The 17,977-nt window shown below is 39.6% G+C and overlaps 1 protein-coding gene across 1 annotated transcript in view; it reads left to right on the forward strand.

The window, feature by feature from the left end:
• inpp5a (inositol polyphosphate-5-phosphatase A) overlaps positions 1-17,977 on the forward strand; it is a 123,970-nt gene that overhangs the window by 20,285 nt on the left and 85,708 nt on the right. The window contains exon 2 of the mRNA XM_026309146.2: positions 15,017-15,058. Within this exon, the coding sequence (XP_026164931.1) occupies positions 15,017-15,058 (42 nt within the window). The remainder of the gene's footprint in view (positions 1-15,016; positions 15,059-17,977) is intronic.

Genomic DNA, 17,977 nt, shown 5'->3' on the forward strand with positions numbered 1-17,977 from the left:
ACCAGTTTATAGTGCGTCTGTGCACAGGGCTGAGCTGCATCAACTGATAACCTTTCACTTTACTTTGCACTCATGCAGTCACAGACATTACCAAACTGTGAAGACAGATTTAATGAAAGCCATTATTCACATCAAACACCTTGTCTCAAACATCCGTGTGTTCATGGACAGGCCCAGTGTGTGTTTGTGCGTGCCTTAAAATGTAGTTCACCTCTGGGGAAATGAAGGTGAGTTCAGGCACAGCATGTTCTGCATCTGTCTGTGCAACATAGTTAACCCAACTGATTTTGTTTTTGTTACAGAAAACTGTGTCTGTGTCTGTGTCTGTGTCTGTGTCTGTGTCTGTGTCTGTGTCTGTGTCTGTGTCTGTGTCTGTGTCTGTGTCTGTGTCTGTGTGTAGGCAATGGGTGTTTCTGAGTTTGTATGAGTTTAGCATCTGGAACAGAAAGATTACATGGAACTTTGTCTCTCAATTCCTGTTTACACATCTCTCATGATGACCAGTCTACACTCCTTATCCTGTGTGTGTTTGTGTGTGTATTGTCCTGTCTCATTGTGTGCCTGTATTCTTTTGGAAGGTCACCAGAGCGTCAGGACTGTTCCGGAGACGTGATTCGATATATCAGATGATAAATGAAAACTGACTGAAGTAAACAGTAATGCAGGTGGTTGTATTGGTGTAGCTGATGAGGTGTTTTGGGTAGCAAAAACAGCCCGACAGAGTGAGGACAACGTTACAGAGAATTCATGACTGATCGCAGTGAATCATTTTGAAGAAGAGAATGGAAATCAGGCAGGTCAGGATTGAGGTTTTGCCTTTTGCTGTGCTCAACTGTTCCCAACATTTACTGGTGTTTCGGTGAACATTGAGCTTCTTCTGTCTGCCCACATCAGAGCTCACACTTACCTGCTATGATGTAGCAGCATGTATATAAGGGTCTTTCCAATCTAGAACCACCCTTCTAGCAGGTCCTTGCCTAAGTATAGCCTCATAGAGCTACAAGTATGTCCATAGAGTCGTAGTCACGCCTGTTAAATAGAGAAAAGATTGTTTGTGTCACACACTACACCATGTGCCAAAATCAAACAAGTTAGGCACATGTCTTCTCAAATGAACTACATGTTCATTAGGCTAGTCTTCTAACTCTAAAGTTATTAACTCCTCACTCTGGCAAATATATGACACACTTTGAATGACCTCTGAAAAGTTGGACAGAGTCATCATTCTTCCAACTGTGATGTCATTTCATAAGAAAATAATGAAACTGGATTGTGAATAAAATGAAACAGTAAAGGCAATATTGTATGTACAAGCAGCAGATCAAGAGATCTATGTCTTGTGGAAGACTCGGCTCATACTGTTGAGGGGGTCCCTCAATAGTGTCATGAACAGTTTGTGGTTTTTGATGTCTGTGGAAGAAAATGGAACTTTCTTAAAATATCCAGGGAGGAGCCACAGAAAAACACATTTAATGCAGGAAGAGAGAAGATGTCAAGCTGAAGGAAGATATGGTTTTAGAGAGTTCAGCTACATGACCAAGTCAAATGGAAACACACTATTCATCAGCAGTCTATGCACTGCTGTCCAAACCTTTACAAGCAGATTCTAGATACAGCTGGAGCCTTCACTTGACTGTTTCAGCTACTTTCGCAGAGGGTCAGCTATCTCTTAACAAGCTTGCTGTGTGTCCAGTCTTTGCCTGACCCAGGTTTGGACCACTGAGGCCTATTGTGGTGTTTCTGGGGCGTGACTCATCCATGATGGGTCTGTTTGAGGTCTGGGCACTGTGTTTTGGAAACCAGCACTCTCTCCACTGTTTATTTTAAAAATCCAGTTTTCTGGCACTTTGTGAAGGTCAATGCCGAGGGGAATCGTTAAATGAGAGCGCTGCTAGGGAGATATATTCTTGATTTGCACATGGGGAGGGTCAGTTTTGTCCCATTTTTGGCTTGTCTGATGAACTATGATGGATTTAACCTATTTCTGCATGACACAAATCCTAATGTTGACCTTTCTCCTCTATATAGTACATGTTGACAGAAAGAATTGTTGTGGAGCTTTGCAGAGACATTTTAATGGGGTCCTGATGGACATGGAAACTGACCCTTCTGTGCCCACCCAGACTTCCCACCCCCTACGTCTCCTGCCCACTCATTTTTCCATTTTTTTCCTTTCCATTCTCACTCCCTCTCTCTCAAGCACTCCCACAGCAGGAAGAACCCAAGAGATATCGGGCCCATGCTGAAAACGTGATAGCCTGTGAAATGTCTTCGCCGTCACACAGAGACAATGTTTGTCCTGCCCCAGTACAAACAGGATGCTGTGTTCAGGAGAGTGGCGCAAGATAAGAGCAGACAACGGCAAGGGGGAGAGAGGAAAAAAAAAAAAACGATGGGGGAGGGTTTGGGGGGGTAAGAGGACAACATGCAACATGAACAGAGAGAAGGAAAAAAACAACTAGGATACTAATATACTAATGATGCAGAGGTGATTTCGTGACCCCAAGAAACATAAAAAGTACAGGAGTACAGTTACAGTACTGCTACAATAGCGTGATTCTTGTACAGGAAATAGAAGCGTACGTGCCACCACCTGGAAGAAAGCTCAACTTCTACCACACAAGTGGTGTTTCTACTCCTCCTACTCATAACCATTTCCTTTTGCATCCTCGCAATATATGGGTTCACAGTGACTTAATTTCTGCCATGGTAAGGGCCCCACATGCTGCATGGTGACATTGGTGACTAGAATTTGCATCATAGGTCTAATAACGTTATTCTCACACAGAAACCGATTACTGCATGATTTCATCTTGTTTTCACTAATCAATAGATAATCAATAGATAACCATATCCTCACATTTAGCATTATTTGTAAACTGCCATTAAGATACTGATTCAGGATCAAAATGTGAATCAAGTTATTTATTAAAGCAGGAATGTGAAAGTTTTTCTCACAAAAATATTGTTTCACTGTCAGAAGTTCCCAGTAGGATTTGGTTGGATGCCAAAGAGCTACTCCACTTTGACGTGACAAATGATCTTCAATTGTCTTGTACAGTTAAGGTTGTTTATTTTAAACTTTTTTTGTACTGAATAACCTCGCTACCACCTGTCACCCAACTCGATGGATGCCAAAATAATTGCATGCGCAGTCTTGTTTACCTGCAGTCTTTACATTCAATTCAATTTCAATTCAATTTTATTTGTATAGCGCCAAATCACAATACAAATCATCTCAAGGCACTTTACAAAAACTAAAACTAAAAACCCAACAATTCCCTTATGAGCAGCACTTGGCGACAGTGGAGAGGAAAAACTCCCTTTAATGGAAGAAGAAACCTCCAGCAGAACCAGGCTCAGTTTGGGCGGCCATCTGCCTCGACCGGTTGGGGTGAGTGGATAGAGCAGAGAGAAAAGAACAGCAACAATAAACAACAAATAGACACTGCAGGTTGGTGGGGCCAGTAACTGCACATCAGCGATAAACAGCTCCAGGACCAGGGACACCTGCAGAAGGTACAGAGAGAGAGAGAGAGAGAGGGAGGGAGAGAGCACAAACTAGGGGAGAGAGAGAGCACAAGGTTAGTAACATTCAATGGTGGAATATACATGAGGTGGGAGAGAAGGGGGGGGGTTAGGGTAGGGGAGCTCAGTGCACCGATGGTCCTCGGGCAGTCTAGGCCTATAGCAGCATAACTAACTAAGGGATGGTTCAGGGTTGCCTGAAGCCAGCCCTAACTATATGCTTTGTCAAAGAGGAAGGTTTTAAGTCTAGCCTTAAAAGTACAGAGAGTGTCTGCCTCCTGAACCCAGTCTGAGAGCTGGTTCCACAGGAGAGGAGCTTGATAGCTAAAGGCTCTGCCTCCCATTCTGCTTTTGAGAACTCTGGGAACCACAAGTAGGCCTGCACTCTGAGAGTGAAGTGCTGTATTGGGATAATATGGTACTATGAGGTCTTTAAGGTATGAAAGAGCTTGATTATGAAGGGATTTGTATGTGAGAAGAAGGATTTTAAATTCTATTCTATATTTTACAGGGAGCCAATGAAGAGAAGCCAATATAGGAGAAATATGATCTCTCTTGCTAGTTCCTGTCAGGACTCTGGCTGCGGCATTCTGGATTCATTGGAGGCTTTTTATTACATGTCTAGGCTCAACTTCAAACATCACAGAGAAAACCACAAAAGGACTGTGAGAACCAAATTCAGGCAGATTTTGATCTTGCTTACACAAGACGGCATAATTTACATATTCTACCAAAATAGCCTAGCAGTCAGTTATTCATATAATCACAAAAAATGCTTTTTAAAAGGCTTGTTGTTCTGCTGTTGTCTGTTTTCCTAGCTCCTAAGATTAATCCGAAAAGACTATTTTGTTGATTTTGTCAGATCAATAGAAGCAATGGCCCCTGACCCAAAAACACAACCTCCAGAATCAATATCAGAATCAATTTCAGGCTTTTAAGACCTTACACTCAAACAGGCACAAAAATCAAAATACAACTATAACCATCCTCATCAAACCTTTCTCTGCAGACACCTCTAGAGATAGAAAGCGTCCAAGTGACTTTTCAAAGCTCAAGAAAGTAGAGCACGCCATTTATTTTGAGTCTGTGACAGCCTCATTTTCTCTCTTTCTCTCTCTCTTCCAGCACTAAATTATGCATACGTTTCTATATATGTCCTTTTTGCAGATTGAATTCTTTTGAAAGTGTGAGTGGAAGCAGTTTGGTCTTGTCCATCTGGATGTCTTCAGGCCATCTGAGCATGGAGCACCTAACCAGTTGTTAAGGCAGCAAGGGCCTTTCTGGAGATTGAGTAGATGGAGTTATTACTGAGAGGCTGTGTAGTACGATGGTACTATAATGGCCATTGTAGAATGTTTTGTCTTTGTGTAGACAGAGAGACACTTGTAGACACTACCAACTTCAGATGGTTAGTTTTGTTCCATCAATAGTCCGAACAAACCAAAAGAAACATGTCCTTAATTTCTTTTTCTTTTCTCTGATGTGTGAATACTTGTATAATACCTTAATATCAGATGTGTGAGTTGTGTGGCTTCCACTGGCATAGTTTTCGGGGTTTTGAGACTGTTTTGGAGATTCCCTGCCATGTGTCACATGTTTTTATATGCTAAAAAAATCAGAAGAATCAAAACTGAAGTAGTATTCAGAAAAACGCTACTGTGAGGCCAAGAGTCATCTGATTGAGGTCACACCAGTGACCCTGATGAAGCAACACTGCTGGGTCTCATGGTGAAGATGTTTCTGGACTTTTGCAGAACTCCTTCAAGATGACATGTTTGTGTTCTTAATTTAGAAAAGACACGACTACTGTGTAGTAGAACAATGAATGAGTCAAACAGCTGGAGAAGTAAATATATTTATCATGCAACCTTTTAGGGAAATCCCAAGAGTTCCTGGGAAAATAAGTGATAACAGCAACAAAATCATTTTCAGAAAACCATTGGCAAATACTCTGTGCAGTCTTTGTTGGGATCCTTGATAATGTGACTTACTGACTCTGCTCTGTCTGTTGAATTACCCTGGTGGGAGGAAAGTAAACACACGGATTAACCTTCAGCACTCCATCTGACACAGCTTTTAAATCTCAGATGGAATGCATTTATTGCTCAAAACAATAAGAAATCATCCCATTTTTCTCAGCGGTTGCCCTGCTAAAAAGGGTTTGTGTAGGAAACTTTAGTTAGTGCTTTCTTCAATTATGTTTCAGAATAAGATTCTACTTACAGTGACAGTAACCAGGCCCGCACACCATTTTATTAGATCTTTCAATTACTGGTGTGGAACCTTGCTTGATTCTTTAGGAAAGTGTCTGGTGCTTGTAAAAGCTGACTGTTTTAATTTTGTTTCCAGATAGGTCCCACTCAAACGTGACTGTTTTTTTTTTTTTAGTAAAACCTTAGAGATTCACTTTAAATAAGATACAACTGACACATTTGTCCAAAAGCAACTCTGTTTACTACTGTGTATTTTATTGAAAATATCTTAGTTGAAGTGCTATATGAACACATTTTGTTTGAAGGCTGTGCAGGTCTGCCACAGTGTTGGGAAGAGAATTCAGATTTTATATTTTAGAAATTCCAGTGTGTTGCTTATTGTGAAAGACAGGTTTGTGGTAGCTGAAGCCAGTGAAGAAATGAATGTCCTGAGAACTGAGTCAGGAAGCTATTCTTCTTGGTTATTCTGTGATCAGAAAAGAACCTGAGTCATATGTGCTCTACAGTGTCATGGCCAGCTTTTCTAAAAAAGATGGAACAGTGGAGATACAGTAGGCAGTCCTCAACTCACTAGTCACAGGCAGCTGAATGGGAAGAAGCCTTGGAGTGAATCAAAAGGAGACCCAGCCTTTTACAGTACAGCTGTTATCTTTGCTTGATTTGTGACTCATACTTACAGTGTGGTGGGTCTGGGTGGCATCTAAAGCTACAGACAGACCTTCCCTGTGTCTCGGTCAGGTACAATATTTCCCTGTTATTCTGTCTTACACCTTTTATAACGGGAACCGAGATGCCGTGCTTTTGTGGGACACATTTGGTGATTCATAGATTCCCTTATTTTTTTTAGGTCACTGTGGAAAGTAATAAAACCGCATGTTTTTGACTAAAATGGTTGAAACCTTCCTGCAGTGATTCCCCCGCCATTTTGGCGCTGGGTTTCTTCGTAGAGGTGATATTTTAGGCTTTTTTTTCCGCTACAAACATCATCCCTGTATTATTAAAATCAGAAGTGAAAGAAAATGGTGATTCAAATGATTTTTGTGTTTGTCATTTTAACAGCTGTTTTGGAAAGAGTACACATTTGTGGGACACACTGAGCTTATGGGTGAACAGCAGAGTGGCTGATTTTGCTTCAGGTTTGGTTGGTTTCAGCTGTAAAAATTGATCACTATTTTTGTTTCCCCACTTTGTTCAGCAACCTGTCAAGTCTTGACTAGGCAAGTGTTTGATGGTATAAACATAGATTTTCCCCAAGGGCTTAATGATTATTTTTGTCTTGTGGAGACCTGCCCTAGTTTTTGCGGAGTGCTGCATTTACCTGACCTTTAAAGGCACATGCTTACTTTGAGTACAAAAAGTACAAATGCTAACTTAAAGTTTGTATTTTTTTTTTTGTGCAAAATTCTAAAATTTTTGCATAAATTGCATTTTTTAAAATCATTTTCATATCTGCAGTTATGAGTATAACATACTATATGAATATTTTTTGAGCAGTAATGATGCAAATGTCCTGAAGGCACCACCATAAACACTGAAGACCTATAGAATCCCCCATTTTATAGTACAGCATGCATGTGTATGCGTTATCACACAACATGGCCTAGTGACTGCTTCCGATTTGAAAACAACTTGTGTAGTTTAGTTGTATCAGTGTTAATTGAAATTAAACTTGAATATCTGTCTGCTAAATCAAAACCACACTGTGACATCCTTACCCCTACGCACCTGCAAAATTATGTGTACATATTATAGTGACAGGCCGGATGCTGACAAATGCATGTACACATTCAATTGTAACACTGATGAATGTTCACATACGTTTCATTTGTGTTACACTGGAATCACCTTATGTTCAAAGTTCCTGTTTATGAGTTCTCACTAAAGAGGCATTTGAGTGTCTTTTGGTAACGCTGTGCATCATATTGTTGTAGGGAGTTTGCTGTCTGTGTTGAGTAACACATGGCAGAGGTGTGAGTGGGAGAGCTCACACTATTCAGATAGTAGCATTTCTCTGACAGTCTCTGAGCTCCCTTTAGGCCTTCTGTGTGTTTCACAATGCAAAGGCATCTCTCATTACTGAGTTTTACAGTACCAAGAAATTTCTTAAGATTTGCCTGAGACACGACATGTAAACACAGAGTTTCCACACAAATGCTGTCAGGTTAAAGAGAACTATGTTTTACTGTACAGTACTTCCATCGACAGACTGTATCCATCCATCTAAAAGGTATGTGAGCTTTTGAATGTGTGTTGCAGTTTCCTGTAGTGAGGAAAAGGCTTTCACACCACAAAGCTGTGGTCGCTGTGAGTGGTGTAATTTCCTGTTTCCTGATGACACTTAATCTACACAAATCCCAGCTGATTGCTCTGTTGATTCACGCTAAAAGGGCTGGGTGTGCACCTGTCTGTATGAATATTAGTTTTCTATTACCATTAGTTCACTTTCCCACTGCTGCATTGACCCTGCAGCTACCATTCTGTTTATGTGGTGTTTCTGTCTGCTTCTTTTTGTCGGTTTGTGCATTGCCATGAGCATAAGACAGGTAAACACCCTGAGGAGCACTAGAGTGTGAGCACATAAAAATCAAAACTAAAGAGAAACTGAAACAAACATATGGCCCTTATTTAGTAATGGTTAAAATCAGAAGTCATGAGTGGAACATGCAAGAACATTCAGGTATCGTTGTCGCTGAGATTTCATTTGCTGCTGAATGCTGAAATACAGCTGTCCACAGTGGTGTGATAGGCAACATGTTGTTACTGGGGAACTAGAGGGGTGTGGATCTTCCTGGAGTCAAGCCCCCAATATGGTTATTCTGAGAATTTGACCTGGGCCCATTTGAGAGTGAACTCACACCACTAAAACCAAACCTAAAACTTTAAATATTACACTATGGTTGATGTTTTTGAGTGGAACCAAGTCTTATTCATTTGTGGTTTATTGATTTTCTGGATATTCTGTACATATAATTTAGATTTTACTGTACTGATTTTACTGTGCAGAAGAATGACACAGGTTAATTGTTTAAACAGGGATACAACACACATTACAGTATTTGTTGTGTTGTACTCTTTTGTATGTACAAAAAGTGGTGGAAGTAGTTGTGTGATGGGGAAAAAAAACTTGAAAGGGAAGTTCAAATGCAACATATTTTCCACCTCCTCAAAAGTGGGTGAGCCCATCAGATTATTTCTAAAAGTTTAAAAATTATCTACCTGGGTCTGATGTTGGAAAAGTTGAGCACAGGGGGGATTTAGACTCTACTTTAATCCTCCTCCATACCTCGGTACCTTATCCTTCACACAGATGAGGACATGTCTCAGGAGTCAGCTTAATTTGCCTCTGCGTGCTCTGATTAACTCCATAATGAGCCTCTTTGATGTGGAGTTATATAAAACACTGAGGGGACACACCTCTGCGTCATCCAGTCTCCACTGAGCAGTTGTGAAGTAGCATGAGTGAAAATGACATCGGTGCCAACCTGTTGAAGGACGCATGCTCAGCCGATTCCCCTGCTGGTTCTCCAGCTGCCCTTCTTTCTTCAGATTCCCCCCTTCAGTCAATGTCCTCCATATAAGCAGGGTATTTTTAGTTGCATGCCTGCTCCCCTGAAAGCGGTAACCTTCTTTCTAACGGTCTGTCAGCACATACACACAGGCTGCCCATGCACTAGGAGCTGTTCGTAAAGGCCAAAAAAATAGAACAAGGCTTGGCATGAAAGGCCTCTGTTGCCTGCCCACCTTCAGAGCTGAAAATTCATATCTTTGTTTTAGATTTTCGTTTGGGATATATCAACCTTTTGTTGCTATTAATTCGATTGTTTCTATTGGGTACCAGAAAATGAAACTCTGAAGAAGTAATAGCTATAATTCAATTGTGCTTGGAACGGTATTAAAACAGTGAGGGGATTCTCTTTAACAAAGAGAAGATTCTGTGAGCTGTGATTGTTTAGAGAAGCATTTCAAGCCTTCCTGGTAGTAAGTATGGTCACTGATTTGTTCTCTCGTTTTTGCATAGCAAATGAGGTGGTTTTGATTAGCAAAATAAAGGCTCAGTTTCTTTTTAATCATGCTTAGTGCAGTGTGTCTATTCAAACTGGACATTATGTGACGAGTATGTGCTTGAAAGGAGGATTTATTTGTGAAAAGCCATTCTGACAAACACAGACATCTTAGATATTGATTATGACTATGTGTATGTGAGAACTGTCAATCACAGAGAATTTTCACCTGACACTGTGGTTCCCTCTTATTGAGCTCATTGTTTTAGTTTTTCAGTTCACAGCTTTGCTGTTCTGGCTCCATCCCATTGCTGTCGTCAAAGTGGTTGTCCAGACAAAGCATGGAGCTTTTGGAGTTTCTCGTTTGTTTCTTCTTTTTTTTACTGGAAAAGCTCTGATTGGAAGATTTTGGAGCGAAAGAGCCAGATAATTCTCTCTGGACTTGATGGAGCACTAAACTAAGCTAAAAAGAGTGGACCACCCCTTAGGCACAAACAACTTCCACTTCTGTTAATCTTGCTGACTCTTACTAATGTGGCTGCTGGTTGTGTGAATAATCATCTGTTGCCCATATTAACTTCAGAGTGTGAAAAAGTTTGTTGTGCTGCCCACATGTGGACGTTCCTTAATCTTAGATGAATATTGAGTAGTTTTCTGATTAACCAGTAATTAAAACTTAATGTGTAAAATTAGTGAAATGCCCCTTTAATCTGAAGTGATATACTAACTTAATTAGATTGTGCCCAAACAAGCACAAGTATATTCTTCCTTAAAGCTGTATTTTGTGTAGTATCAAGTATTTGCACTGGGTTTCAGCCTTAAGCACCTTCCATTCACAAATATTCTTCACCAGCCCACATCATTCAAGTCTGTGTCAGGCACTCCACCACATGGCATTCATGTTTGTTATATGTTAAGATTTACCTTAAAGAGCCCTGACCTGACCTGACCTGACCTGTGCTGAAGGTTGTTCTGTTTTTAGTCCTGTGTCTGATTTATTTTAGAGTAAGGCCTATGTGCACAGCCATAGTAGAGCCATACTGTACTGTACCACGGTTTATAAATTGCAGCTAAAATGCAGCTTTTTTTCTGTGGCGTGTGTCTGGGATTAGTGTAACTAAGCAACCGTTTCTTTTTTAAGACTTCTCATTTCTGCTCCTTTCTTTTTAGTTATGCAGGTTGCAGGCAGCAAAGGTTTTTATAGCTGTATTTCTCTTACCACGTGTTTGACAAAAGGGAGAGCTGGGCAGACGTGCTGGGGTGGGAGAATAGCACAGTTGTTAAGAAGGATGAATCAAGATAACAGCAGAGATGGGAGGATGAATAAATCTAGAGATTAGGAGAAGCAAATCAAAATAATATTGGTGAAGCTGAAATTTTAGCCAAGAGAGAACTGTGTGAAGATTACTGCTACAGTCAGTAGGTAGAGGAGGAAGAAAATCATGTGGTGGCCATGTGTTTCCAGATGATCGCTGCAGGGGTCTTTGACAGACCGGCTTTGATGTAATTTTCCTAACAATTTCAGTTTGAACAGCATGCTGTAATATAAAACTGGGTGTAATACTCCTTGTACTGGGCTGGGCCACTTACAATAATATGCCAAATTAAAGCAAGAGAGAAATGTTTAGAGCACAGATTACATACTTATCCTACTAGTATATGGTCTGACAGTTATTTTGTGAGAGTAATCTCATGAGAGGTGATTCAAACCTTCCTGTTGACACAGGAATATCACTTCGTAGTTGAGTTGTATGCAATAGAAATATCTGCATTGTTTGAAGTTGGTCAAACAGATTTACATTCAGCACCCCTGGCAAAATTAGAGAAATACTGGGCACTTTTAAAAGATATAAATTATCATGCAAAAAACTTTTCTTTAAAATAAAAGTGGTCAGATAGTATCTTTAGTAATTTCAGTTGCCATTATAATTATTAAAAAAAGGTGGACACCCGTTCTGCATGTTGAGTTATATTTTCTACAAAATGGCCAATATTTCTCATTGTGCCAGTGCAATATAAATTTATAAGCCCAAATAAATGTAGGCATATTTGTACTTCAAAATGTCACCTAGGATAACTTCAGTATTTTTGAAAAATCAGTTCAAGGTCGTTCACATTGTAGAATTTCAGATTGACGCCACGTTTTGACTTGCATGTTAGGCTGGAGTGATTTGCATGATATTTGTTAAATTCAAAGATTGGTCATTTCCAATCAGCAAATATCTTGTAACATGATAGTCACACCCACTGTACTTTCAGTGCCTAAAGAAAATCTTGAGATATCATAGTTAAATTGTGAGCTCAGGTTGAAGCTGTCAGATCAAACTGAAAAAGAAGAGATGCTTTGCCTCACTGAGATTTCTATCCTGTGTTAACCACTGTAGTACAAATGCAATGAAAAGACTATTTATTAGATTAGATGGTGAACTTGTGCTCAAAATAAATTCTTCATGATTTTGGCACAACCTAATTCACAGTGGACAGGTTTCATTATCCCTTTGTCTTGTCTGTTGTTGATGATAGGCTGTTTAACAGTACTAGGACACTTCAGATCTACCATTTTGAATAACTGGGATGATACATAGATTTGCACCAAACATCCAAGCAGAGTCTTAGTTCCCCATGCTGTCTGAAAAGTAGGCCATCGACTGAAAAAACAGAGGCATGGGCATAGAAGAGAGAGGAGGTGGAGAGAACTAAGCGAGTGAAAGTACCAGTGGAGGAAGTGGAGGTGGACAGTATGGGTTTATTTTTACCTCTCTGCGAGTGTAGCCCCACTTTTTAATTAGCTGCAAATTAACTTCTGATAAGCTGAGGGCAGGTGGCAAAGTGGTGCAGCTACAGATATAGACTCGGTTTGTCCTCCCTTTCGTTCCGCTATTAGCTCACTTTCTCTCCAGGGCTCGGGCCTCCGAAGGCCTGCCAGTCCTCCTCTGAGCCACCCTGGCAAGACCAACATCAGTTCCATCAGCATCACAAATCTCTGCTGCTCATCTGAGCTGGGTCAGCCTAAATTTGAGCACTCTATAAAATTTCTACATGACCAAGCTGCTGTAACTTTTTAAAATTTCCACTCTAAATTTCATCTAGAACAAAGACCCCCCAGATAAGATACTTTTAGGACTTATTTATAATATATTTAATGTGCACTTGTAGGGAAATTTTTGAGAGATCAGATACATCGCCCTTGTACCCTCTGTGCTGTGTGATATGAGTGTGATACACAAGAAATCTTTGAAGTTGCAACTGGCCTTGGGAAGGACAAAGAAAGAAAAAACCAAAAAATATCAGGATGTTTAATCAGGGGCTGTCATGTTACTGATGAGTTCATGTGCTATCACTGGGATCCCACACTTCACAGGATTGGGATCTAAACTTCAGAGACACAGGAGCCACCAACTCCAACCCACTCTGCATGATACGCAGCAAACAGTATAACAGCAGCTTGTGCATGTACTGTATGAGTATGACCTGTCAGTGTAAAGTAATGACTGCGTTCAGCCCTTTATAACACTACCAGGATGGTCAGGTGGCAGCTCTCTGGTTTTGAACCTTTCTGTTCCTCCATGTGCTTGTCTCCGTCTTGCTCTCTTTTTCTCTTCCTCCATCCATGTGACTAATGACAAGGTCCAGTGCTTATGTCCTTATATAGACGTATGCTGTGTCTGATCTGGCTGAGGCTGCGACGGTGGCGCACACACGTACACGCACACCCACACACAGACACACTTGCTAAGTCTTGAGACATTTAGGTGCCCTTGGAAATGTCAACAAATATAAAGCATACTCTTTTGGTTGCATTTATTAATCTGTGAGTAGGTTAGCATTATATGTGTGTAAGTGCAGGCTATTTCAACTCATACATTCTACACACACATGAAACAAACTTGAGTAATAATTGCATCTGTGATGTTAAAGGAATAGGTACACACGTTTCGTTTCTTTCTAAGAAATAGATGAGGAAATTGATATCACTCCCTTAACTCTGTTAAGTACAGACATAGAGCCAGAAGGCTGAGTTGCTGAGCTTAGCATAATTACTTTTTTTTAAAACAAAACTTAACATCACCTTTTACCACAGTACCTTGTTGCTGTACAATTCTGATGGGCAGCTTTCAGATCTTCTAGGTTTGAATGCAAATTTTGTGCTTTAGTTAATGCCACATTTTTGCAACAGTGGATACAAGGTCAAAAGTCAATTTCTAGGTAGAGAAGTTGACTTTTCAATGTGTTCCCCATCCTCCCCATTAAGTCAATTTAGATATGATCAAATTAGAATGATAGGGGAACATGTCCTACTTTTTGGTTCAGTGATGTCTAACATCACTTAATCAGATATTAAGTTGATGTTGGCACTGATTTTGCACATTGTCTTAACTTACATTAAGACACGTTGAGAGATTTCCATGGAACATAAAGCCATAATTTCAGAGAAAAGTTAATTATATTTAAATATTTAGGTTGTTTTATGTATTTGATTTTGTCATCCAAGGAGACTGCACCTACTTCTGTAATATATTAGGGATTTGTTGAAGATCCCAATGGAGCCTGCAGCTCCCTTGTGTATTTTTATTTTAGGCTTGTCTTGTTAGGACAAACACTCACACACTCACATTCTCACACTCACACACACACACACACACACACACACACACACAGAGCTGTTCATCAGACCTGGTTATCGACATCGGGAGATCTCTCCTTAAATGGTAGACTGCCCAGGGCTCTGTCTGTTTCCAGTACACAAACCAAATGAAGTCCAGGTCTGGGAATAGCCTTTTAAAGTGGAGGAGAGTGAGAAAGGAAGGGAGTGACAAATAAAGGAAGAGTAAGAGAAGGTGAGAGAACAAGAGAGATGTGACAAAAGGCAAGTCAGTGCTCTGGAGAACACGATTCAGGACCCTGTGAGAAAGATACTTTTAAGTGGAGGGAGGCAACGTCCTGTCAGTAGCTATACAGACAACTCATGATTGTATACATATTAGACATATAGCAGTACATCCCCTACTCTTACATCATTATAACAACCAACTTATGTATGAGAAAATGCGCCAGTACAGACATAAAAAGTAATGTCCAACAAGACAGTACCCAGATGTAAATTTGGTATGTTTTCTTCTGATTAGCAAATTACATCACCCAGTACAACTTATCTGGCGTTTGAAAGTGGTTAAAACCCACACTTTGAACCACACTGGATCTTTAATTTTGTTAGAAAATGTCAGAAAATAATCTTATTGATGTTGCTAATAACTCTCCTTTTTTCTCTTTCAGCCCGAAAATCTCCAGAAAACATGGCTGAAGGAGTTTTACCAGGTAACTAATTTCAGTATCTAAATATCAAGTATGTATTAATATTAGTCCAGAAGGTAACATATTACTGTTTGGGTTCCAAATCTGGGTCATTGTCAGCTGTTCTGTATTGCTATTGCTGGCACCCCACCTGCAGATCTTGACATGACCAGTCAAGTCATGCTGCTGAAATGGGAAACTTCTGCTTAACACAATGGGCTAAACTCAGATGATCTACAGTAGCATATAGACTACTGGAGTTTTTGTCACCGTGTCCTAAACTGGTACATTAGCATCTTAGTTCTTGGCTACATTTACTATCATGATGTGTGTCAGTGTGTTAAAAATAAAGTGGGGAGTTATTGTTTTGTATATCTGAAAATGAAATGGTGACACTGGTCAGTTCAGATGTAAAGTGCACTGCTTTATAGTGCAGCTTTTACATTGTAACATAAGCCTAATCTGCTTATTTTTCTACATCATTCTTCCTTAATTGGCTGTGGTAGTGGTAGAGTGAAAGTGATCCAGTAGGCCTGGCATGTTTCTACAGCTGAGTGTTGTCATGACACTGTGAACAAAATAACCTTGCGGCTAGTTCGTGTGATTTTTCTTGTCATTTGAGTTTCTATAGATTAAGTCGCATGTGGTTCCTGCATTATAACTACAACCTTTGTGCTTCAATCTATGAAGCATTGGCTTGTTGAAAATCTCTAATGCATATATTAAAAATGTATATTTATTTACGTTTTGTCACAATAAGCTGATCCATTTTGGCAATCTCATAGAGAATCTTGCAGACTAATGTTCGGTTAAGGTGCTGTGATCACATTCACCTTATTTTCACCTTCTATATGCATTGTTTTGTCAGAAAGCAAATGTTTAAGCTCAGTCATGTTTCATATCTTACCTTTTCATCTACATAGGAACCCGACTAACCACAACTCTTTCCACTGGGGTAAGGGAAGTGAGGCAGCTAGAACTCATAACTGCTCTTTGAAAGTGCTGTTGAAAGTGGCAAAGAGAAAAGACAGTGACACTAATAGTTTTTCTATGGTAACCTGAAATTTTGTTTACAACTTTCCTGTGGTTGTGAAAAGGTAAAATCTGCATACAGATGCATTCTCCAAGATGTTTTCATTAAATAGCCATTTCCAGAGTGTATATGTTTATGCAGACTGGAGAAGTTAAAGCTGAGAAATCAGCATTTATATCCTCTGTATTTGTTTTGGCTTGTATGCTTTAGTGGTGAAATTTGTGCTGTGCTATATTTGTGCCTGTACTTTTAAATTTAAATTTTAAAAAGTCTAGTTATTTGTTGTCAACACAGCAAGCTGTCAACCTGTTAAAGACAGATGCTATAATGCTAGCTACCCTCTTTTGTGTAATGTGAGATGAACTGAGTTCGGAGCTGCAGATGAGTAATAGTTAAAAGCTGATGCTATGCATGCTTGTTGAAAAAGGACAGCAAAAAATCCTCAGCATTTAGGCTTAGTGTCACACCGCTGAAGTTTGAAGCATGTCAGTCATTGTGTTAGTAAAGGTCTGAATTCATTTCCATAAATGCATCTTCTTTTGCAAAATATGCACATTAGATAGATAGAAACTCAAAAAGGTGATGAAAGAAACACTTTGAGAAAGAATGAGACAAAATATAATATATAAAATATATAAATGCTGATTTCTCAAAAACTATATAAATGCTGATTTCTCAGCTTTAACTTCTCCAGTCTGCATAGACATATTCACTCTGGAAGCGTCTATTTAATGAAAACATCTTCAGAACGCATTTGTATGCAGATTTTCCCTTTTCACAACCACAGGAAAGTTGTAAAGAAAATTTCAGGTTGCCATAGAGAGATAAAATCTCTAAATTTATCAGTAAGGGTGGGTGGAATTTTAGCATAGCTCAACACGGCTATAAGGCCACATAGCCCAGTACTGATTTGTGTTTCACTGATAGTATTAGTTGTAGTAGTAGTGCCAGAGAAATGGTCTTAGAGCCATGAATGTCTGTAGCTTGATGTTGTACTGGCAATGTCTCAACAATACTGCAAAAGAATCCAAACAGGAGGAGGATCCTCCCTGGATAGCGTCCAGCTCAAACACCTATACAATACAAAAACAAATTTGTGTTGCTACAGGTGAGAGAAAAGAGGAGCAGCAGAGCGAGAACAGAACAATGTGAAATTAAAAAGACAAATTTCCACTCTCAAACAAAGCTCTTGAGGCTAAAGGTGATTTTTATCATCAGGAAGTGTTTTGATTCACAGCGGTTTTCCAAGCAGAACTTTAATATGTTGAAGTATCCTGGAATAACTCCATGCGATCCAGACATTTATTTTCCTGTCATAGTCCCAAGCTGTGACCTTTTTAATTAATGAATGAATAAACTTCGTGAAGACTACTTCACTGAAAGTGTTCCATGGCTGTGAAAGGTCAGATACAGGAGGCTTTGAACTTTCCGTTCCTTTTTATTTTCTATATCTGACTTTATTTATATAGAACCAACGTAAAAACCTCTCACTGGTTACCCACAGATGAACGCAAATATTTCAGATGTTGCCATCTTTTTTCACCTTACAGACTTGTTTCTAACACTTCAGTGAGGTAAAAGTACATTACACCAGTGCCAGTGCTAGTGAGTTAAGAAAACACTATATGTTCATGTTTGAAATGTAGGAGACAGGGAGAGAGACAGTTTCCTTTCTGTGCTCTATTACTTACACTGCTGCTTCTGTTTGACAGTGTGACAGTGGTTAGGGGGCAGCTGAAAAAGTCAGACCAGTATGTAAACCAAAAAAATTAACAACTCAAACGCTGCTAAGAAAACCACAGTCTTATTTGTTTTTTTTTTTATTTTTATTTAACCTTTTTTGAGATATAGTATCTCTTTGCAAGAGAGACCTTATTTAGTGTTCCAAGGATGCACTGGTCCATGGACTA

The sequence above is a fragment of the Mastacembelus armatus genome, chromosome 15, assembly GCF_900324485.2.
Source record: "Mastacembelus armatus chromosome 15, fMasArm1.2, whole genome shotgun sequence".
Taxonomy (NCBI): domain Eukaryota; kingdom Metazoa; phylum Chordata; class Actinopteri; order Synbranchiformes; family Mastacembelidae; genus Mastacembelus; species Mastacembelus armatus.